The following is a 25,306-nucleotide window of genomic DNA, read 5'->3' as shown; positions in this document are numbered from 1 at the left end:
CGCCCCCTCTTCACCCCCTGCACTTTCTCCGTTCGCGCATGCCAGTCAGCTGCTCAGCGGCTTGGGCCAGGCACACCCATCCATCCAGTTTCCACAATTCGCGGGGGACAACCCGAAACTGTGGAAGACTCTTTGTGAACAGTACTTTGCTATGTTTGTGATCCTGCCTTCTTTTTGGGTGCCAATGGCAGCGTTGAATTTCTCTGGTTCTGCATCTATTTGGCTACAGTCGATTCAGAAAAAACTTGCTGAATATGATTGGGAATCATTTACCACTCTCCTATGTACACGCTTTGGGCGTGATCGGCACCAGACACTTTTCGTCAGTTTTATACCGTGCGCCAAACATCCACGGTTGCTGATTATATTGAGCAATTTGAATCCATCATTAATCATCTTAGTTCATATTCTGACACAATTCACCCCTTCTATTTTCTCACTTGTTTCATGGAGGGGCTGCGGAAGGATATCCGTGCAGTGGTTTTGGTGCAACGACCACCGAACTTCGATACAGCGTGCGCGCTATCACTCTTACAAGAGGAAGTCGCGGACGGGGCCTTTGGCTCACTACCACGACCGCCCGAGACGCACCACCGGCCAGGCACGGCGCTACCCCTACCCCTGCCTCCACCGCGCGCGGTCCCACCGAACGGCACTGCCGATCGCCGTGGCACGGAGGCGGCGCGTGCGGACACGTCCAAGGTGAAGGCGCTCCGCGACTACTGCCGGGCGCGCGGACTCTGCTTCAAGTGCGGAGAGCGCTGGGGAAAAGACCACGTCTGCCCACCACGGTCCAACTGCACGTGGTGGAGGAGATGCTCGAACTCTTCGGCGTGGACGCCGTGTTGGGGAACGTAGTAATTTCAAAAAATTTCCTACGCACACGCAAGATCATGGTGATGCATAGCAACGAGAGAGGAGAGTGTGATCTACGTACCCTTGTCGACCGATAGCGGAAGCGTTAGCACAACGCGGTTGATGTAGTCGTACGTCTTCACGGCCCGACCGATCAAGCACCGAAACTACGGTACCTCCAAGTTTTAGCACACGTTCAGCTCGATGACGATCCCCGGACTCCGATCCAGCAAAGTATCGGGGAAGAGTTCCGTCAGCACGACGGCGTGGTGACGATGTTGATGTACTACCGTCGCAGGGCTTCGCCTAAGCACCGCTACAATATTATCGAGGATTATGGTGGAAGGGGGCACCGCACACGGCTAAGAATATGATCACGTGGATCAACTTGTGTGTCTAGGGGTGCCCCCCTGCCCCCGTATATAAAGGAGCAAGGGGAGGAGGCCGGCCCCTATAGGCGCGCCAGGAGGAGTCCTCCTCCTAGTAGGAGTAGGACTCCTACTAGGAGGGGGAAAGAAGTGGGGAGGGAGAGGGAAAAGGGGGGGCGCCGCCCCCCCTCTCCTAGTCCAATTCGGATCAGGGGGGAGGAGGCGCGCAGCCCACCTCTGGCTGCCCCTCTCTCTCTCCACTAAGGCCCATATGGCCCATTACTTCTCCCGGGGGGTTCCGGTAACCCTCCGGCTCTCCGGTTTTCTCCGAAATCACCTGGAACACTTCCGGTGTCCGAATATAGCCGTCCAATAGATCAATCTTTATGTCTCGACCATTTCGAGACTCATCGTCATGTCCATGATCACATCCGGGACTCCGAACTAACTTCGGTACATCAAAACTCATAAACTCATAATATAACTGCCATCGAAACCTTAAGCGTGCGGACCCTACGGGTTCGAGAACAATGTAGACATGACCGAGACACGTCTCCGGTCAATAACCAATAGCGGAACCTGGATGCTCATATTGGCTCCTACATATTCTACGAAGATCTTTATCGGTCAGACCGCATAACAACATACGTTGTTCCCTTTGTCATCGGTATGTTACTTGCCCGAGATTCGATCATCGGTATCTCAATACCTAGTTCAATCTCGTTACCGGCAAGTCTCTTTACTCGTTTCGTAATACATCATCTCGCAACTAACTCATTAGTTGCAATGCTTGCAAGGCTTATGTGATGTGCATTACCGAGAGGGCCCAGAGATACCTCTCCGACAATCGGAGTGACAAATCCTAATCTCGAAATATGCCAACCCAACATGTACCTTTGGAGACACCTGTAGAGCACCTTTATAATCACCCATTTACGTTGTGACGTTTGGTAGCACACAAAGTGTTCCTCCGGCAAACGGGAGTTGCATAATCTCATAGTCATAGGAACATGTATAAGTCATGAAGAAAGCAATAGCAACATACTAAACGATCGGGTGCTAAGCTAATGGAATGGGTCATGTCAATCACATCATTCTCCTAATGATGTGATCCCGTTAATCAAATAACAACTCTTTTGTTTATGGTTAGGAAACATAACCATCTTCGATTAACGAGCTAGTCAAGTAGAGGCATACTAGTGACACTCTGTTTGTCTATGTATTCACACATGTATTATGTTTCCGGTTAATACAATTCTAGCATGAATAATAAACATTTATCATGATATAATGAAATAAATAATAACTTTATTATTGCCTCTAGGGCATATTTCCTTCAGTCTCCCACTTGCACTAGAGTCAATAATCTAGTTCACATCGCCATGTGATTCAACACTAAGAGTTCACATCACCATGTGATTAACACCCATAGTTCACATCGTCATGTGACCTATACCCAAAGGGTTTACTAGAGTCAATAATCTAGTTCACATCATTTATGTGATTAACACCCAAAGAGTACTAAGGTGTGATCATGTTTTGCTTGTGAGATAATTTTAGTCAATGGGTCTGTCACATACAGATCCGTAAGTATTTTGCGAATTCTATGTCTACAATGCTCTGCACGGAGCTACTCTAGCTAATTGCTCCACTTTCAATATGTATCTAGATCGAGACTTAGAGTCATCCAGATCTGTGTCAAAACTTGCATCGACGTAACTTTTTACGACGAACCTTTTGTCACCTCCATAATCGAGAAATATTTCCTTATTCCACTAAGGATAATTTTGACCAATGTCCAGTGATCTACTCTTAGATCACTATTGTACTCCCTTGCTTAACACAGTATAGGGTATACAATAGATCTGGTACACATCATGACATACTTTATAGAACCTATGGCTGAGGCATAGGGAATGACTTTCATTCTCTTTCTATCTTCTGCCGTGGTCGGGCTTTGAGTCTTACTCAATTTCATACCTTGTAACACAGCCAAGAACTCTTTCTTTGACTGTTCCATTTTTGAACTACTTCAAAATATTGTCAAGGTATGTACTCATTGAAAAAACTTATCAAGCGTCTTGATCTATCTCTATAGATTTTGATGCTTAATATGTAAGCAGCTTCACCGAGGTCTTTCTTTGAAAAACTTCTTTAAAAACACTCCTTTATGCTTTGCAGAATAATTCTACATTATTTCCGATCAACAATATGTCATTCACATATAGTTATCAGAAATGCTGTAGTGCTCCCACTCACTTTCTTGTAAATACAGGCTTCACCGCAAGTCTGTATAAAACTATATGCTTTGATCATACTATCAAAGCGTTTATTCCAACTCCGAGAGGCTTGCACCAGTCTATAAATGGATCGCTAGAGCTTGCACACTTTGTTAGCTCCTTTTGGATTGACAAAACCTTCCGGCTGCATCATATACAACTCTTCTTCCAGAAATCCATTCAGGAATGCAGTTTTGACATCCATTTGCTAGATTTCATAAAATGCGGCAATTGCTAACATGATTCGGACAGACTTAAGCATAGATACGAGTGAGAAACTCTCATCATAGTCAACACCTTGAACTTGTCGAAAACCTTTTTGCGACAATTCTAGATAGTAACACTACTATCAGCGTCCGTCTTCCTCTTGAAGATCCATTTAATCTCAATGGCTCGCCGATCATTGGGCAAGTCAATCAAAGTCCATACTTTGTTCTCATACATGGATCTCATCTCAGATTTCATGGCCTCAAGCCATTTCGCGGAATCTAGGCTCATCATCGCTTCCTCATAGTTCGGAAGTTCGTCATGGTCTAGTAACATGACTTCCAGAACAGGATTACTGTACCACTTTGGTGCGGATCTCACTCTGGTTTACCTACGAGATTCGGTATTAACTTGATCTGAAGTTACATGATCATCATCAGTAGTCTTCCTCACTAATTGGTGTAGTAGTCACAGGAACAGATTTCTTGTGATGAACTACTTTTCAATAAGGGAGAAGGTACAATTACCTTATCAAGTTCTACTTTCCTCCCACTCACTTCTTTCAAGAGAAACTCCTTCTCTAGAAAGGATCCATTCTTAGCAACGAATGTCTTGCCTTCGGATCTATGATAGAAGGTGTACCCAATAGTCTCCTTTGGGTATCCTATGAAGACATATTTCTCCGATTTGGGTTTGAGCTTATCAGGATGAAACTTTTTCATATAAGCATCACAATCCCAAACTTTAAGAAACAACAACTTTGGTTTCTTGCCAAACCACAGTTCAGATTGTGTCATCTCAACGGACTTAGATGGTGCCCTTTTAAACGTGAATGCAACTGTCTTTAATGCATAACCCCAAAACTATAGTGGTAGATCGGTAAGAGACATCATAGATCGCACCATATCTAATAAAGTACGGTTATGATGTTCGGACACACCATTATGCTGTGGTGTTCCAGGTGGCGTGAGTAGTGAAACTATTTCACATTGTTTTAACTGAAGGCCAGACTCGTAACTCAAATATTTTACCTCTGCGATCATATCGTAGAAACTTTTATTTTCTTGTTACGATGATTCTCCACTTCACTCTGAAATTCTTTGAACTTTTCAAATATTTCAGACTTGTGTTTCATTAAGTAGATATACCCATATCTGCTCAAATCATCTATGAAGGTCAGAAAATAATGATACCCGCCACGAGTCTTAAGACTCATCGGATCTCATACATCAGTATGTATTATTTCCAGTAAGTCAGTTGCTCGCTCCATAGTTCGGAAGAACGGAGTTTTATTCATCTTGCCCATGAGGCATGGTTCGCAAGCATCAACTGATTCATAATCAAGTGATTCCCAAAACCCATTAGCATGGAGTTTCTTCATGCGCTTTACACCAATATGACCTAAACGGCAGTGCCACAAATAAGTTGCACTATCATTATTAACTTTGCATCTTTTGGTTTCAATATTATGATTATGTGTATCACTACGATCGAGATCCAACGAACTATTTTCATTGGGTGTGTAACCATATAAGGTTTTATTCATGTAAACAGAACAACAATTTATTCTCTTACTTAAATGAATAACCGTATTACAATAAACATGATCAAATCATATTCATGCACAACGCAAACACCAAATAACACTTATTCAGGTTCAACACTAATCCCGAAAGTATAGGGAGTGTGCGATGATGATCATATCAATCTTGGAACCACTTCCAACACACATCGTCACTTCACCCTTAACTAGTCTCTTTTTATTTTGCAACTCCCGTTTCGAGTTACTAATCTTAGCAACTGAACTAGTATCAAATACTGAGGGGTTGCTATAAACACTAGTAAAGTATACATCAATAACATGTATATCAAATATACTTATGTTCACTTTGCCATCCTTCTTATCTGCCAATCACTTGGGGTAGTTCCGCTTCCAGTGACCAGTCCCTTTGCAGTAGAAACACTTAGTCTCAGACTTAGGACTAGACTTGGGCTTCTTCACTTGAGCAGCAACTTGCTTGCTATTCTTCTTGAAGTTCCCCTTCTTCCCTCTACCCTTTTCTTGAAACTAGCGGTCTTGTCTACCATCAACACTTGATGTTTTTCTCGATTTCTACCTTCGTCAATTTCTGCATTACGAAGAGCTTGGGAATCGTTTCCGTTATCCCTTGCATATCATAGTTCATCACGAAGTTCTACTAACTTGGTGATGGTGACTAGAGAATTCTGTCAATCACTATCTTATCTGGAAGATTAACTCCCACTTGATTCAAGCGATTGTAGTACTCAGACAATCTGAGCACATGCTCACTAGTTGAGCGATTCTCCTCCATCTTTTAGCTATAGAACTTGTTGGAGACTTCATATCTCTCAACTCGGGTATTTGCTTGAAATATTAACTTCAACTCCTGGAACATCTCATATGCTCCATGACGTTCAAAACGTCTTTGAAGTCCCGATTCTAAGCCATTAAGCATGGTGCACTAAACTATCAAGTAGTCATCATATTGAGCTAGCCAAACGTTCATAATGTCTGCATCTTCTCCTGCAATAGGTCGTCACCTAGCGGTGCATCAAGGACATAATTCTTCTGTGCAGCAATGAGGATAAACCTCAGATCACGGATCCAATCCGCATCATTGCTACTAACATCTTTCAAGACAATTTTCTCTAGGAACATATCAAAATAAACACAGGGAAGCAACAACGCGAGCTATTGATCTACAACATAATTTGCATAATACTACCAGGACTAAGTTCATGATAAATTTAAGTTCAATTAATCATATCACTTAAGAACTCCCACTTAGATAGACATCCCTCTAATCCTCTAAGTGATTACGTGATCCAAATCAACTAAACCATGTCCGATCATCACGTGAGATGGAGTAGTTTCATTGGTGAACATCACTATGTTTATCATATCTACTATATGATTCACGCTCGACCTTTCGGTCTCCGTGTTCCGAGGCCATATCTGTATATGCTTGGCTCGTCAAGTATAACCTGAGTATTCCGCGTGTGCAACTGTTTTGCACCTGTTGTATTTGAACGTAGAGCCTACCACACCCGATCATCACGTGGTGTCTCAGCACGAAGAACTTTCGCAATGGAGCATACTCAGGGAGAACACTTCTTGATAATTAGTGAGAGATCATCTTATAATGCTACCGTCAATCAAAGCAAGATAAGATGCATAAAAGATAAACATCACATGCAATCAATATAAGTGATATGATATGGCCATCATCATCTTGTGCTTGTGATCTCCATCTTCGAAGCACCGTCGTGATCACCATCGTCACCGGCGCGACACCTTGATCTCCATCGTAGCATCGTTGTCGTCTCGCCAATCTTATGCTTCCACGACTATCGCTACCGCTTAGTGATAAAGTAAAGCATTACAGTGCGATTGCATTGCATACAATAAAGCGACAACCATATGGCTCCTGCCAGTTGCCGATAACTCGGTTACAAAACATGATCATCTCATATAATAAAATTTAGCATCATGTCTTGACTATATCACATCACAACATGCCCTGCAAAAACAAGTTAGACGTCCTCTACTTTGTTGTTGCAAGTTTTACGTGGCTGCTACGGGTTTAAGCAAGAACCAATCTTACCTATGCATCAAAACCACAACGATAGTTTGTCAAGTTGGTGCTGTTTTAACCTTCGCAAGGACCGGGCGTAGCCACACTCGGTTCAACTAAAGTTGGAGAAACTGTCACCCGCAAGCCACCTATGTGCAAAGCACGTCGGGAGAACCGGTCTTGCGTAAGCGTACGCGTAATGTCGGTCCGGGCCGCTTCGTCCAACAATACCGCTGAACCAAAGTATGACATGCTGGTAAGCAGTATGACTTATATCGCCCACAACTCACTTGTGTTCTACTCGTGCATATAACATCAACATATAAAACCTAGGCTCGGATCACACTGTTGGGGAACGTAGTAATTTCAAAAAATTTCCTACGCACACGCAAGATCATGGTGATGCATAGCAACGAGAGGGGAGAGTGTGATCTACGTACCCTTGTAGACCGACAGCGGAAGCGTTAGCACAACGCGGTTGATGTAGTCGTACGTCTTCACGGCCCGACCGATCAAGCACCGAAACTACGGTACCTCCGAGTTTTAGCACACGTTCAGCTCGATGACGATCCCCGGACTCTGATCCAGCAAAGTGTCGGGGAAGAGTTCCGTCAGCACGACGGCGTGGTGACAATCTTGATGTACTACCGTCGCAGGGCTTCGCCTAAGCACCGCTACAATATTATCGAGGATTATGGTGGAAGGGGGCACTATACACGACTAAGAATATGATCACGTGGATCAACTTGTGTGTCTAGGGGTGCCCTCCTGCCCCCGTATATAAAGGAGCAAGGGGAGGAGGCCGGCCGGCCCCTATGGCGCGCCAAGGAGGAGTCCTCCTCCTAGTAGGAGTAGGACTCCTACTAGGAGGGGGAAAGAAGTGGGGAGGGAGTGAAGGAAATATGGCCTAGAGGCAATAATAAAGTTATTATTTATTTCCTTATATCATGATAAATGTTTATTATTCATGCTAGAATTGTATTAACCGGAAACATAATACATGTGTGAATACATAGACAAACAGAGTGTCACTAGTATGCCTCTACTTGACTAGCTCGTTAATCAAAGATGGTTATGTTTCCTAACCATGAACAAGGAGTTGTTATTTGATTAACGGGATCACATCATTAGGTGAATGATCTGATTGACATGACCCATTCCATTAGCTTAGCACCCGATCGTTTAGTATGTTGCTATTGCTTTCTTCATGACTTATACATGTTCATATGACTATGAGATTATGCAACTCCCGTTTGCCAGAGGAACACTTTGTGTGCTACCAAACATCACAACGTAACTGGGTGATTATAAAGGAGCTCTACAGGTGTCTCCAAAGGTACATGTTGGGTTGGCGTATTTCGAGATTAGGATTTGTCACTTCGATTGTCGGAGAGGTATCTCTGGGCCCTCTCGGTAATGCACATCACTTAAGCCTTGCAAGCATTGCAACTAATAAGTTAGTTGCGGGATGATGTATTACATAACGAGTAAAGAGACTTGCCGGTAACGAGATTGAACTAGGTATTGAGATACCGACGATCGAATCTCGGGCAAGTAACATACCGATGACAAAGTGAACAACGTATGTTGTTATGCGGTCTGACCGATAAAGATCTTCATAGAATATGTACGAGCCAATATGAGCATCCAGATTCCGCTATTGGTTATTGACCGGAGACGTGTCTCGGTCATGTCTACATTGTTCTCGAACCCGTAGGGTCCGCACGCTTAAGGTTTCGATGACAGTTATATTATGAGTTTATGAGTTTTGATGTACCGAAGTTAGTTCGGAGTCCCGGATGTGATCACGGACATGACAAGGAGTCTCGAAATGGTCGAGACATAAAGATTGATATATTGGACGGCTATATTCAGACACCGGAAGTGTTCCGGGTGATTTCGGAGAAAACCGGAGAGCCGGAGGGTTACTGGAACCCCCCCGGGAGAAGTAATGGGCCATATGGGCCTTAGTGGAGAGAGGGGCTGCCAGAGGTGGGCTGCGCGCCTCCTCCCCCCTGGTCCGAATTGGACTAGGAGAGGGGGGCGGCGCCCCCCCTTTTCCCTCTCCCTCCCCACTTCTTTCCCCCTCCTAGTAGGAGTCCTACTCCTACTAGGAGGAGGACTCCTCCTTGGCGCGCCATAGAGGGTTGGCCGGCCTCCTCCCCTGGATCCTTTATATACGGGGGTAGAGGGCACCCCTAGACACAAGTTGATCCACGTGATCATATTCTTAGCTGTGTGCGGTGCCCCCTTCCACCATAGTCCTCGATAATATTGTAGCGGTGCTTAGGCGAAGCCCTATGATGGTAGTACATCAAGATCGTCACCACGCCGTCGTGCTGACTGAACTCTTCCCCGGCACTTTGCTGGATCGGAGTCCGGGGATCGTCATCGAGCTGAACGTGTGCTAGAACTCGGAGCTGCCGTAGTTTCGGTGCTTGATCGGTCGGGCCGTGAAGACGTACGACTACATCAACCGCGTTGTGCTAACGCTTCCGCTGTCGGTCTACAAGGGTACGTAGATCACACTCTCCCCTCTCGTTGCTATGCATCACCATGATCTTGCGTGTGCGTAGGATTTTTTTTGAAATTACTACGTTCCCCAACAGTGGCATCCGAGCCTAGGTTTTATATGTTGATGTTATATGCACGAGTAGAACACAAGTGAGTTGTGGGCGATATAAGTCATACTGCTTACCAGCATGTCATACTTTGGTTCGGCGGTATTGTTGGACGAAGCTGCCCGGACCGACATTACGCGTATGCTTACGCGAGACCGGTTCTCCCGACGTGCTTTGCACATAGGTGGCTTGTGGGTGACAGTTTCTCCAACTTTAGTTGAACCAAGTGTGGCTACGCTCGGTCCTTGCGAAGGTTAAAACAGCACCAACTTGACCAACTATCGTTGTGGTTTTGATGCGTAGGTGAGATTGGTTCTTGCTTAAGCCCGTAGCAGCCACGTAAAACTTGCAACAACAAAGTAGAGGACGTCTAACTTGCTTTTGCAGGGCATGTTGTGATTTGATATGGTCAAGACATGATGCTAAATTTTATTGTATGAGATGATCATGTTTTGTAACCGAGTTATCGGCAATTGGCAGGAGCCATATGGTTGTCGCTTTATTGTATGCAATGCAATCGCGCTGTAATGCTTTACTTTATCACTAAGCGGTAGCGATAGTCGTGGAAGCACAATTTTGGCAAGACGACAACGATGCTACGATGGAGATCAAGGTGTCGCGCCGGTGACGATGGTGATCACGACGGTGCTTCGGAGATGGAGATCACAAGCACAAGATGATGATGGCCATATCATATCACTTATATTGATTGCATGTGATGTTTATCTTTTATGCATCTTATCTTGCTTTGATTGACGGTAGCATTATAAGATGATCTCTCACTAATTATCAAGAAGTGTTCTCCCTGAGTATGCACCGTTGCGAAATTTCTTCGTGCTGAGACACCACGTGATGATCGGGTGTGATAGGCTCTATGTTCAAATACAACGGGTGCAAAACAGTTGCACACGCGGAATACTCAGGTTATACTTGACGAGCCAAGCATATACAGATATGGCCTCGGAACACGGAGACCGAAAGGTCGAGCGTGAATCATATAGTAGATATGATCAACATAGTGATGTTCACCAATGAAACTACTCCATCTCACGTGATGATCGGACATGGTTTAGTTGATTTGGATCACATAATCACTTAGAGGATTAGAGGGATGTCTATCTAAGTGGGAGTTCTTTAAGTAAATTAATTGAACTTAAATTTATCATGAAACTTAGTACCTGATAAGTATCTTGCTTGTTTATGATTGATTGTAGATAGATGGCTCGTGCTGTTGTTCCGTTGAATTTTAATGCGTTCCTTGAGAAAGCAAAGTTGAAAGATGATGGTAGCAATTACATGGACTGGGTCCGTAACTTGAGGATTATCCTCATTGCTGCACAGAAGAATTACGTCCTGGAAGCACCGCTGGGTGCCAGGCCTGCTGCTGGAGCAACGCCAGATGTTATGAACGTCTGGCAGAGCAAAGCTGATGACTACTCGATAGTTCAGTGTGCCATGCTTTACGGCTTAGAATCGGGACTTCAATGACGTTTTGAACGTCATGGAGCATATGAGATGTTCCAGGAGTTGAAGTTAATATTTCAAGCAAATGCCCGGATTGAGAGATATGAAGCCTCCAATAAGTTCTATAGCTGCAAGATGGAGGAGAACAGTTCTGTCAGTGAGAATATACTCAAAATGTCTGGGTATAATAATCACTTGATTCAATTGGGAGTTAATCTTCCAGATGATTGCGTCATTGACAGAATTCTCCAATCACTGCCACCAAGCTACAAGAGCTTCGTGATGAACTATAATATGCAAGGGATGAATAAGACTATTCCCGAGCTCTTCGCAATGCTGAAAGCTGCGGAGGTAGAAATCAAGAAGGAGCATCAAGTGTTATGGTCAACAAGACCACTAGTTTCAAGAAAAAGGGCAAAGGGAAGAAGAAGGGGAACTTCAAAAAGAACGGCAAGCAAGTTGCTACTCAAGAGAAGAAACCCAAACCTGGACCTAAGCCTGAAACTGAGTGCTTCTACTACAAGCAGACTGGTCACTGGAAGCGGAACTGCCCCAAGTATTTGGCGGATAAGAAGGATGGCAAGGTGAACAAAGGTATATGTGATATACTTGTTATTGATGTGTACCTTACTAATGCTCGCAGTAGCACCTGGGTATTTGATACTGGTTCTGTTGCTAATATTTGCAACTCGAAACAGGAACTACGGATTAAGCGAAGATTGGCTAAGGACGAGGTGACGATGTGCGTGGGAAACGGTTCCAAAGTCGATGTGATCGCAGTCGGCACACTACCTCTACATCTACCTTCGGGATTAATATTAGACCTAAATAATTGTTATTTGGTGCCAGCGTTAAGCATGAACATTATATCTGGATCTTGTTTGATGTGAGACGGTTATTCATTTAAATCAGAGAATAATGGTTGTTCTATATATATGAGTAATATCTTTTATGGTCATGCACCCTTGAAGAGTGGTCTATTCTTATTGAATCTCGATAGTAGTAACACACATATTCATAATGTTGAAGCCAAAAGGTGCAGAGTTGATAATGATAGTGCAACCTATTTGTGGCACTGCCGTTTAGGTCATATCGGTGTAAAGCGCATGAAGAAACTCCATACTGATGGACTTTTGGAACCACTTGATTATGAATCACTTGGTACTTGCGAACCGTACCTCATGGGCAAGATGACTAAAACACCGTTCTCCGGTACTATGGAGAGAGCAACAGATTTGTTGGAAATCATACATACAGATGTATGTGGTCCGATGAATATTGAGGCTCGTGGCGGATATCGTTATTTTCTCACCTTAACAGATGACTTAAGCAGATATTGGTATATCTACTTAATGAAACACAAGTCTGAAACATTTGAAAAGTTCAAAGAATTTCAGAGTGAAGTAGAAAATCATCGTAACAAGAAAATAAAATTCCTACGATCTAATCGTGGAGGAGAATATTTGAGTTACGAGTTTGGTGTACATTTGAAAAATTGTGGAATAGTTTCGCAACTCACGCCACCCGGAACACCACAGCGTAATGGTGTGTCCGAACGTCGTAATCGTACTTTACTAGATATGGTGCGATCTATGATGTCTCTTACTGATTTACCGCTATCGTTTTGGGGATACGCTCTAGAGACGGCCGCATTCACGTTAAATAGGGCACCATCAAAATCCGTTGAGACGACGCCTTATGAACTGTGGTTTGGCAAGAAACCAAAGTTGTTGTTTCTGAAAGTTTGGGGCTGCGATGCTTATGTGAAAAAGCTTCAACCTGATAAGCTCGAACCCAAATCGGAGAAATGTGTCTTCATAGGATATCCAAAGGAAACTATTGGATACACCTTCTATCACAGATCCGAAGGCAAAACTTTTGTTGCTAAGTTCGGAAACTTTCTAGAGAAGGAGTTTCTCTCGAAAGAAGTGAGTGGGAGGAAAGTAGAACTTGACGAGGTAACTGTACCTGCTCCCTTATTGGAAAGTAGTGCATCACAGAAAACTGTTTCTGTGACACCTACACCAGTTAGTGAGGAAGCTAATGATGATGATCATGAAACTTCAGAACAAGATACTACTGAACCTCGTAGATCAACCAGAGTAAGATCCGCGCCAGAGTGGTACGGTAATCCTGTTCTGCAAGTCATGGTACTAGATCATGATGAACCTACGAACTATGAAGAAGCGATGGTGAGCCCAGATTCCGCAAAATGGCTTGAAGCCATGAAATCTGAGATGGGATCCATGTATGAGAACAAAGTGTGGACTTTGGTTGACTTTCCCGATGATCGGCAAGCAATTGAGAATAAATGGATCTTCAAGAAGAAGACTGACGCTGACGGTAATATTACTGTCTACAAAGCTCGACTTGTCGCAAAAGGTTTTCGGCAAGTTCAAGGGATTGACTACGATGAGACCTTCTCACCCGTAGCGATGCTTAAGTCTGTCCGAATCATGTTAGCAATTGCTGCATTTTATGATTATGAAATTTGGCAGATGGATGTCAAAACTGCATTCCTGAATGGATTTCTGGAAGAAGAGTTGTATATGATGCAACTAGAAGGTTTTGTCGATCCAAAGGGAGCTAACAAAGTGTGCAAGCTCCAGCGATCCATTTATGGACTGGTGCAAGCCTCTCGGAGTTGGAATAAACGCTTTGATAGTGTGATCAAAGCATTTGGTTTTATACAGACTTTTGGAGAAGTCTGTATTTACAAGAAAGTGAGTGGGAGCTGTATAGCATTTCTGATATTATATGTAGATGACATATTACTAATTGGAAATGATATAGAATTTCTGGATAGCATAAAGGGATACTTGAATAAGAGTTTTTCAATGAAAGACCTCGGTGAAGCTGCTTACATATTAGGCATTAAGATCTATAGAGATAGATCAAGACGCTTAATTGGACTTTCACAAAGCACATACCTTGACAAAGTTTTGAAGAAGTTCAAAATGGATCAAGCAAAGAAAGGGTTCTTGCCTGTGTTACAAGGTGTGAAGTTGAGTAAGACTCAATGCCCGACCACTGCAGAAGATAGAGAGAATATGAAAGATGTTCCCTATGCATCAGCCATAGGATCTATCATGTATGCAATGCTGTGTACCAGACCTGATGTGTGCCTTGCTATAAGTCTAGCAGGGAGGTACCAAAGTAATCCAGGAGTGGATCACTGGACAACGGTCAAGAACATCCTGAAATACCTGAAAAGGACTAAGGATATGTTTCTCATATATGGAGGTGACAAAGAGCTCATCGTAAAAGGTTAAATTGATGCAAGCTTTGACACTGATCCAGACGATTCGAAATCGCAAACCGGATACGTGTTTACATTAAAACAGTGGACCTGTCAGTTGGTGCAGTTCTAAACAAAGCGTCGTGGCGGGATCTACGTGTGAAGCGGAATACATAGCTGCTTCGGAAGCAGCAAATGAAGGAGTCTGGATGAAGGAGTTCATATCCGATCTAGGTGTCATACCTAGTGCATCGGGTCCAATGAAAATCTTTTGTGACAATACTGGTGCGATTGCCTTGGCAAAGGAATCCAGATTTCACAAGAGAACCAAGCACATCAAGAGACGCTTCAATTCCATCCGGGATCTAGTCCAGGTGGGAGACATAGAGATTTGCAAGATACATACGGATCTGAATGTTGCAGACCCGTTGACTAAGCCTCTTCCACGAGCAAAACATGATCAGCACCAAGGCTCCATGGGTGTTAGAATCATTACTGTGTAATCTAGATTATTGACTCTAGTGCAAGTGGGAGACTGAAGGAAATATGCCCTAGAGGCAATAATAAAGTTATTATTTATTTCCTTATATCATGATAAATGTTTATTATTCATGCTAGAATTGTATTAACCGGAAACATAATACATGTGTGAATACATAGACAAACAGAGTGTCACTAGTATGCCTCTACTTGACTAGCTTGTTAATCAAAGATGGTTATGTTTCCTAACCATGAACAAGGAGTTGTTATTTGATTAACGGGATCACATCATTAGGTGAATGATCTGATTGACATGACCCATTCCATTAGCTTAGCACCCGATCGTTTAGTATGTTGCTATTGCTTTCTTCATGACTTATACATGTTCCTATGACTATGAGATTATGCAACTCCCGTTTGCCAGAGGAACACTTTGTATGCTACCAAACGTCACAACGTAACTGGGTGATTATAAAGGAGCTCTACAGGTGTCTCCAAAGGTACATGTTGGGTTGGCGTATTTCGAGATTAGGATTTGTCACTCCGATTGTCGGAGGGTATCTCTCGGCCGTCTCGGTAATGCACATCACTTAAGCCTTGCAAGCATTGCAACTAATAAGTTAGTTGCAGGATGATGTATTACAGAACGAGTAAAGAGACTTGCCGGTAACGAGATTGAACTAGGTATTGAGATACCGACGATCGAATCTCGGGCAAGTAACATACCGATGACAAAGGGAACAACATATGTTGTTATGCGGTCTGACTGATAAAGATCTTCATAGAATATGTAGGAGCCAATATGAGCATCCAGGTTCCGCTATTGGTTATTGACCGGAGACGTGTCTCGGTCATGTCTACATTGTTCTCGAACCCGTAGGGTCCGCACGCTTAAGGTTTCGATGGCAGTTATATTATGAGTTTATGAGTTTTGATGTACCAAAGTTAGTTCGGAGTCCCGGATGTGATCACGGACATGATGAGGAGTCTCGAAATGGTCGAGACATAAAGATTGATATATTGGACGGCTATATTCGGACACCGGAAGTGTTCCGGGTGATTTCGGAGAACACCGGAGAGCCGGAGGGTTACCGGAACCCCCCCGGGAGAAGTAATGGGCCATATGGGCCTTAGTGGAGAGGGAGAGGGGCTGCCAGAGGTGGGCTGCGCGCCTCCTCCCCCTGGTCCGAATTGGACTAGGAGAGGGGGACTCCTCCTTGGCGTGCCATAGAGGGCCGGCCGGCCTCCTCCCCTGGATCCTTTATATACAGGGGTAGAGGGCACCCCTAGACACAAGTTGATCCACGTGATCATATTCTTAACCGTGTGCGGTGCCCCCTTCCACCATAGTCCTCGATAATATTGTAGCGGTGCTTAGGCGAAGCCCTGCGACGGTAGTACATCAAGATCGTCACCACGCCGTCGTGCTGACTGAACTCTTCCCCGACACTTTGCTGGATTGGAGTCCGGGGATCGTCATCGAGCTGAACGTGTGCTAGAACTCGGAGGTGCCGTAGTTTCGGTGCTTGATCGGTCGGGCCGTGGAGACGTACGACTACATCAACCAAACGCTTCCGTTGTCGATCTACAAGGGTACGTAGATCACACTCTCCCCTCTCGTTGCTATGCATCACCATGATCTTGCGTGTGCGTAGGAATTTTTTTTGAAATTACTACGTTCCCCAACAGGGAGAGGGAAAAGGGGGGGCGCCGCCCCCCCTCTCCTAGTCCAATTCGGACCAGGGGGGAGGAGGCGCGCAGCCCACCTCTGGCTGCCCCTCTCTCTCCACTAAGGCCCATATGGCCCATTACTTCTCCCGGGGGGGTTCCGGTAACCCTCCGGCTCTCCGATTTTCTCCGAAATCACCCGGAACACTTTCGGTGTCCAAATATAGCCGTCCAATATATCAATCTTTATGTCTCGACCATTTCGAGACTCCTCGTCATGTCCGTGATCACATCCCGGACTCCGAACTAACTTCGGTACATCAAAACTCATAAACTCATAATATAACTGTCATCGAAACCTTAAGCGTGCGGACCCTACGAACAATGTAGACATGACCGAGACACGTCTCCGGTCAATAACCAATAGCGGAACCTGGATGCTCATATTGGCTCCTACATATTCTACGAAGATCTTTATCAGTCAGACCGCATAACAACATACGTTGTTCCCTTTGTCATCGGTATGTTACTTGCCCGAGATTCGATCGTCGGTATCTCAATACCTAGTTCAATCTCGTTACCGGCAAGTTTCTTTATTCGTTTCGTAATACATCATCTCGCAACTAACTCATTAGTTGCAATGCTTGCAAGGCTTATGTGATGTGCATTACCGAGAGGGCCCAGAGATACCTCTCCGACAATCGGAGTGACAAATCCTAATCTCAAAATACGCCAACCCAACATGTACCTTTGGAGACACCTGTAGAGCACCTTTATAATCACCCATTTACGTTGTGACGTTTGGTAGCACACAAAGTGTTCCTCCGGCAAACGGGAGTTGCATAATCTCATAGTCATAGGAACATGTATAAGTCATGAAGAAAGCAATAGAAACATACTCCTAATGATGTGCTAAGCTAATGGAATGGGTCATGTCAATCACATCATTCTCCTAATGATGTGACCCCGTTAATCAAATAACAACTCTTTTGTTTATGGTTAGGAAACATAACCATCTTCGATTAACGAGCTAGTCAAGTAGAGGCATACTAGTGACACTCTGTTTGTCTATGTATTCACACATGTATTATGTTTCCGGTTAATACAATTCTAGCATGAATAATAAACATTTATCATGATATAAGGAAATAAATAATAACTTTATTATTGCCTCTAGGGCATATTTCCTTCACGCCGAGCAACACGAAGCTACGACAACTGCATCAACCCGCGACACCGTCATGGCCATTTCTCGCTCCGCGCTGGACGGCAGCGTCTCGCCCAAGGCCTTTCAACTGCTCGCCACGATGCAGGGGCGCGAGGTGTTACTCCTCGTTGACAGCGGCAGCTCTACATCCTTCATCGACCAGAAGCTCGCCCAACAAATGTCGAGAGCCGTGCCTCTCAAGCAGCCGTGCCGTGTCCGTGTTGCTGATGGGGGCGAACTCACCTGCACTCCTGCGATTCCCTCTTGCCAGTGGTCTTCTCAGGGCCACGATTTCAACACCAACATGAAGATCCTTCCACTGGGCACGTACGATGCCATTCTCGGTATGGACTGGCTCGAACAACACAGTCCTATGACTGTCGACTGGCGCGCCAAGTACATCCAATTCCCCACTGCCCTGGGACGAGCTCACCTGTTCGGCCATGAAGCCAACTCCACGACATGCCATGTGATCAATCGGGTTCAGCTCATGAACCTGCACCACCAAGGCTCTCTCCTTCACATTATTTTGCTCTGCCCGATCAAGGAGGGGTCACCTGTTTCAGAGGAGTCGCCTGAATTGCAGCAAGTGCTAGCTGAATTTGAAGACGTGTTCCAGAAACCCACAGGTCTGCCACCTCGCCGTGCGTACGACCACACCATACCACTGATGCCCGGCGCACAGCCAGTTAACATCAGACTGTATCGACACAAGCCTGAGCACAAGACAGAAATTGAGCGGCAAGTGGCTGAACTGCTTCAGTCAGGGGTCATACAGCGCAGTCACAGCAGTTTTTCGTCACCGGCAATCCTAGTCAAAAAGAAGGACGGGATGTGGCGGCTGTGCATTGACTACCGCCATCTTAATGCCATGACACGCGTCAGCAAATTTCCTGTGCCAGTGATCGAGGAGCTGCTTGATGAATTACATGGAGCGAAGTGGTTCTCCAAACTTGATCTGCAGGCAGGTTATCATCAAATCTGACTGGCAGAGGGGGAAGAATTCAAGACCGCCTTCCAGACGCACTCGGGCCATTATGAGTTTAAAGTGCTCTCCTTCGGATTAGCAGGCGGACCAGCAACTTTCATCAGTGTGCTAACGGACACCCTGCACCCTCTCCTCCGGCACTGTGTGCTCTTGTTCTTCGACGATATCTTGGTGTTCAGCCGTACCTGGGAAGAACATGTCTCTCACATTCGTCAGGTTCTCGAGCTGCTGCGCAAGGATCAATGGAAGGTCAAGAGATCTAAATGTGAATTTGGTTAGCAATAGCTCTCTTACTTGGGCCATGTCATCAGCGAGAAGGGTGTGGCCATGGAACCAAGCAAGATCCGTGCGGTGCAAGAGTGGACGACTCCGCAGGACGCCAAACAGGTCCGGCAATTCCTTGGGCTTGCGGGTTATTATCGCCGTTTCGTTCGCGGTTTCGGCATCATCGCAAGAACGCTGTTCAATCTTCTCAAGAAGGGCACCCCTTTCGTCTGGACCGACAACACTGCTCAAGCGTTCCAACTGCTCAAACAGCAACTAATCACAGCTCATGTTTTGGCATTGCCGGATTTCACCAAGACATTCACGATCGAAACGGACGCTTGCGACAAGGGAATCGGGGCAGTGTTGCAGCAGGAGGGGCATCCGATCGCTTTCATGAGCAAGAGCCTGAGCCCCAGGTACCAAGGCCTCTCAACTTATGAAAAGGAATACCTCGCCATAGTGGTTGCAGTGGACCAGTGGCGGCCATATCTGCAACACAATGAGTTCGTCATTTACACTGACCAGAAAAGTCTGATACACCTTGAGGAGCAGCGCCTTTCCACCCCATGGCAGCAGCGTGCTTTCACCAAGCTCTTGGGGCTGCGTTACACCATTCGATACAAGAAAGGGACCGAAAACACAGCCGCGGACGCGCTGTCGCGCGCATGCTCGTCAGAGATCCTTTCAGCTGTCACTTCTTGGCAGCCAACATGGCTTGAAGATGTTGTGGCGAGTTACAATTGCAATCCTCAGGCGCAGAAACTGCTAGAGCAACTGGCAATTAAAGAAGACTCCAAAGGGCGTTTCACTTTGCAGCAGGGCATAATTCGCTTCCGTGGGCGTATCTGGCTAGGAGGCTTGACGGCGCTTCAACAGAAGATCATGGGGGCATTTCATGATAGCCCCCTGGGTGGGCACTCTGGGTTCCCAGCTACCTTCCGGCGCATTCGTCGTCTAGTTCGCGTGGCCTAAGATGAAGACGCATGTGCTGCATTATGTGCGATGTTGCCCGATCTGTCAGCAAGCTAAACCGGACAGAGCAGCGTCTCCAGGTCTACTCCAGCCCCTTCCAATTCCACAACAACCGTGGGAGATGATTGCGATGGACTTCATTGACGGACTCCCACAATCCGGTAAACACAATTGCATCTGGGTCATTGTTGACAAACGCACCAAAATTGGTCATTTCCTCCCTCTGGCGCATCCTTATACTGCAGCCAAGGTTGCGCTCCTCTACATGCACAGTGTTTACAGGATTCACGGTTTCCCAGCCTCGATCGTGTCAGATCGTGACCCTGTCTTCACAAGCCACTTCTGGCAGGAATTGTTCAAGTATACAGGCACCCAGTTGCGACTGAGTACGGCAAATCATCCGCAAACAGACGGGCAAACTGAACGGGTCAATCAATGCCTTGAAACTTATCTCCGTTGCTTTGTGCATGCCTGCCCAACCAGATGGAGTCAATAGATACCACTAGCATAGTTCTGGTACAATACTTCACACCACTCCAGCATCGGCATGTCGCCGTTCAAAGCGATGTTCGGACATGAACCAAGACACTGGGGAATCACTCCGACCAGCGAGTGCACGGTTCCAGCACTGCATTCTTGGCTGGAAGAGCGCGCCGTCATCCAAGACTTGTTGCAGCAACACTTAAACAGAGCGCAGTAGTACATGAAAGCTCAAGCAGACATGCGTTGATCTCCGCGCACTTTCTCTGTGGGCGACTCGGTTTATCTCAAACTTCAACCTTACATTCAAACTTCAGTCGCAACGCGCGCCAACCACAAGCTGGAGTTCAAGTATTATGGACCGTATCAGATCGTCGCCAAGATCAATGATTCGGCTTATAAACTGGAGCTACCACCGCAAGCTCAAGTGCATCCTGTCTTCCATGTCTCCCAGCTACGCCATTGCCTGCGCCGGGGTACACTGCCTTGCGCCGGGGTACACTGCCTCACTCTGATCTCCCTCGCCGTACTGATGTTCCAGTTGTTCCAGCCGCAGTTCTCCAACGACGTTGGCGCAAGAGGAATGGTGTCATGATCGAACAAGTTTGCATCCGTTGGTCGGATGAAGCAGCCCTAGAAGACACTTGGGAAGACCGAGTGGCTCTGCAAGCCCGCTTTCCCGCAGCAGAGGCTTGGGGGCAAGCTTCATCGCAAGGAGGAGGGGATGTCAGCGCCCCTACTCCAGCTGACCCTGCACCAGCCGCTGACAAGAAGGACCCAGACGGCAGCGACCCGATCGCTGCCTCTCGACCCATCAGGGCCAGGAAGCCCAACCCATCCAACACTGGGCCGCAATGGGTCCACTAAGCCCAACTGACCGGCTGGCTACTTAAGGCACGTCCCACGAAGACCCCGTCATCCAGTGGATCACGGCAGCGGCACTTTCTTCTTCTTCCCGATCCCCTTCCTCCAAATTCTTGTATTAGTGCCTGTAATTCTACCTCTGGGACTCGAATTCGTGAGCAAGTGTAATAGATCGGGCGATCACTACTTAGATCCTAACACAAAAGTTGCTGAAATCGTTGAAGGTTTTTTAACACAACAAAGCCAGAAAATATAGCAACCTCAGGGAACCCACAACATGACGGCTCTATTACGTCCGCAGAGCTGGATTCTTTTGCTTCTCTTCTGTTTCCAGGTACTTGCCGGTATATAGAGCAGCTTCAGGAAGCTCCTCGGCTGGAGGAAGGCCGCGACAATCGCTTCACCCTCTTCACACGTTGCCAGGATGCCTTTGCACTACTGTTGCATGGACTCAGGGGGGAAGACCCACGTCGGGCCCTCTCGATGATATCGGGGCTCGCGCCGAGCCTAAGCACCCCCAGACCGGCGAGAGGCTCTGCGACATGGACAACATTGCGACGGTCTTTGCTGCAGAGGAACTCAAGGGCGACTTCATAGCCATCCACAAAATGAGGAACATGCATGCTCCCCAGTCCCCCAAGTCGGTTAACATCAGCAGCAACCACAGGGCTTGGATCTACCTTCATCGACTCCAGCGCAACGGAATCTCTGAGGATGTGGAGCACAAGCTCCAGCCGGTCCTTCTCGCCGTAAAACCCCGTGATATCGACCGACCTGAGATGGGAGTGTGGCTGGGAAGGAAGGCTCCGGAGACTCCCGTCCTCGGCTCTATACCGTTCCCGACCCCAGCGCAGCCACATCTGTAGATAAAATCAAGGATGTGAATACTTTGTGCTTACTCCTTAGCAATCTGAAGTAGCTCATGTATAATCGATAAAAGGCAAACTATCTGATACATGCTTCTGATAGATAGTTGTCATATTTTTATTTCAAAGGCATAAGCAGGGTCGGCTAAGAACAATACTCGGATTTCTAGTGGTTACTTGAATCAAAGTTGAAAATGCTAAACTTACATGAAATTCAAGCTTTTCTAAGGAAGGAGAAGCAACCAGAAGGCAGGCAAATTGAAGGATATCAGTCTTCCCTCTCTGACAGCTCTCAAAAGTTAACTCCAATATCAGGTGCTTCAAATAAACAAACTCATGCAGCTCTCCTGGCAATGTAGTCATCTGAACCACACAGACAAATAAGAAAACAAACAACAAAACCGACATTGAAAACTGATGGAAAGAAACAGAGAATCCCAAACCTTATACTCCTGGCATTTTAGATTCAGAACCTCGAGACGAGGCACATTATCACGAAGTTTGGTGAAGATGTATTCAAGAGAAGTACAAATACCCTCCAACTTTATGCACATATTTGTTAGAAGCAAGGTTCCAGGAGGCGATAACACAATCGGCAGACCTCTGTACTCAAGTCTTACCAGACCAAAGTTTAACTCCATCCCTTGAAGCAAACAGCAGTCATATACATGCAAATGCTTAAGTGTGTTTGAAGGATGAGATATTTGCAACGTTGTAAGCATTGCACAACCTACAATTCCAAGGAACTCTAGAACACTGCAGTTGGACATCAAATGTTGAAGACCATCATCAGTAATATTTGTGTCTGCTAGGTAAGTCGATTTAAGGTTCTGAAAACCCTTGAATCCCATGGGCACCTTTAGAGAAACAGAGCAGAGTTTTATAGACCGCAAGCTTAAACTTTTACTATCATCAAGAAGATGCAAATCGAAGTTACATGGCCGGCTTATGTCGCTGGCGGTCAAGAAATCGAAAATAATCTGCTTCGCCTTCGAGGCAGTAGCAAAGTTCACCCATCTTTCTATCTGGTCTCTATGCTTATTATCAAATGGAGCACGAAACTGAATCCTGTCAACCCCTGCACCACTGTGTCTCTCTAGGACTGCATCAACTCTCTAAATAAACTCTTGCTTCCTCAGTTTATTATCATCAAGTTTTAGCGCTCCAATGATACGATTACGAGGAACTGCTGGCAACATTGATATAAGACTGAATGCTATATTCGAGTGGCAACGCCAAAGACATCTCCACTGTTCCTACAGTATGCTAGTCCGCACAGCTTCTTTTATCGGCAGTTGCGACAAGATACAACAGAGAATTTCCTACATCAATGAAATTTTGGATTGAGCAACAATACATATTTTGCCATGTTATGTGGAAGATCATGCCGACGTAGGAGAATGTTCGAGAAAGAAAAATGCTGAGGAAGGAGAATAGCAGCACATTCCTAACGTGATTCTAACTTGATACTCCAATACAAATTTCCCATACCGTTGGCAGGCTAGTCAGCTGAAGCCTCGGTCCCTTTCTTTTCACCGTTTTTCCACGTATGTCCTCTTCTGAACCCATCTTTCTCTTTGCCATTTAACAATCTCAGCCTGTCTCTGCAAGAAAAGTTCCATCGAGCATTCAAGAAAGTCAAAACAAGAGTTAGCCACCAGCCATAGAAGAAGAAAAAGCAAACCAACAAACTTGTTCAATTTGCAAACATGACTACAGAATATTATGATATATATCATGGTTATGTAATAAGATACCCATTTAAGCATATATTTTCAGCTTCGGCAACACAAAAACTATCAAAGAATCAAAAACATAGACATACTAGTTCAGCTCAAATCACAATAGTGCTCTGGTCAGACTCACAGTACTAGACTGGAAACAGAGGTTAGTAGTCACAGTTTCAGACTTCACGGTTCAGATCGTTCACATATTAGGCCTGCTTTGAAGAATCATGGCTAGCATAAGTACAAATAAAATCCTGACCTATTGTATGTGTTGGATAATAATTTTCGGGTGCAGAAGTCGGAGGCGTGCAAGACTACAGGGTGCCGTCGACGGCGGAGAGGGTTGTTGCCGTGGAGAGCTTCGGCGGCGGCAGAGGGGCGTAGAGGACGGCGGCGACGGAGGGCGTAGAGGACGGCGCCACGGCCGCAGCGTGAGGGCTGGGCTGCCGGCGATGTGAGGGCAGCGCTGAACCGGCGCGGCGGCGGCGGCGGCGTGCTCGATTAGGCTAGGCTATATGGGATTAGGTTTAGTATTCTTTTCAGATCTAGCGTAGTGGTTCTGTAGTGTTTTTTAGAGCATGGTTAATAGGGGGATTGAATATTTTGCCCCATTTTACTTGGGGTTTGATGATTTGCCCCATACCTGTCCAAATGGCAAGTGGTCCGAAATTTTTATGGGCAATGATAGGTAATGGCGCACCGGATGAAATTTTCGCCGATCACACCGCGCACGTTGATACGTCTCCAACGTATTTATAATTTTTGATTCCTCCATGTTATATTATGGGAAAAGCTCTCCTTCACCCGACCGATCACTTGCGCCGCATCCGCCGGCTCCGCGTCCATCGGATCGCCTGTTGATCGGACGGACGACAGCCTCCCCGTCGCGTGACGCGCGTGCGTTTCTGAAACAGAGCCATTGTTTCAGTACAGTTATTCTTGCAACTGACCAGCTCTATAGACTCTTGTCTCTGAGAGGGCTAGGGATACGCGGCTGGATTCAGGAGGGCGGCGGCGGGCGGCGCAGGGTGTTGGGTGGCAGGAGCGGTGGCGCATATCCTCCGCGGTGGCGACGACGATGATGGGTTCGGCGGTGGCCGACATGTATGGATCGGGCAACCGCCCCCCTCCCCATGAACAAGATGCTCCGGAAGACGGG

At 45.9% G+C, this 25,306-nt stretch overlaps 1 protein-coding gene and 1 long non-coding RNA gene across 3 annotated transcripts in view; both read right to left on the bottom strand.

Annotated features, from left to right (window-relative positions):
• LOC147992487 (uncharacterized) overlaps window positions 1–25,306 on the bottom strand; it is a 285,776-nt gene that overhangs the window by 105,890 nt on the left and 154,580 nt on the right. The window lies entirely within an intron of this gene.
• On the bottom strand, window positions 21,765–24,733 carry LOC125528280 (uncharacterized). 2 transcript variants are annotated; one of them, XM_048692774.2, is made up of 5 exons: window positions 24,407–24,733; window positions 23,912–24,024; window positions 22,864–23,742; window positions 22,628–22,783; window positions 21,765–22,414 (listed from the first exon to the last, which is right to left on the bottom strand). In XM_048692774.2, the coding sequence occupies exons 3-5, from the start codon at window positions 23,269–23,271 to the stop codon at window positions 21,914–21,916; spliced, it is 1,065 nt and encodes a 354-aa protein (XP_048548731.1). In that variant the 5' UTR covers window positions 23,272–23,742; window positions 23,912–24,024; window positions 24,407–24,733; the 3' UTR covers window positions 21,765–21,913. The 2 variants fall into 2 exon arrangements, with proteins under 2 accessions (XP_048548731.1, XP_087386796.1); XM_087530670.1 differs by having other exon boundaries at window positions 22,864–23,277.

Source organism: Triticum urartu, chromosome 1A, assembly GCF_056163025.1.
Source record: "Triticum urartu cultivar PI428250 chromosome 1A, HENAU_Tu73, whole genome shotgun sequence".
NCBI lineage: Eukaryota > Viridiplantae > Streptophyta > Magnoliopsida > Poales > Poaceae > Triticum > Triticum urartu.
The sequence above is the reverse complement of the archived record's forward strand: the minus strand, read 5'-3'. Positions and strand labels throughout refer to the sequence as shown.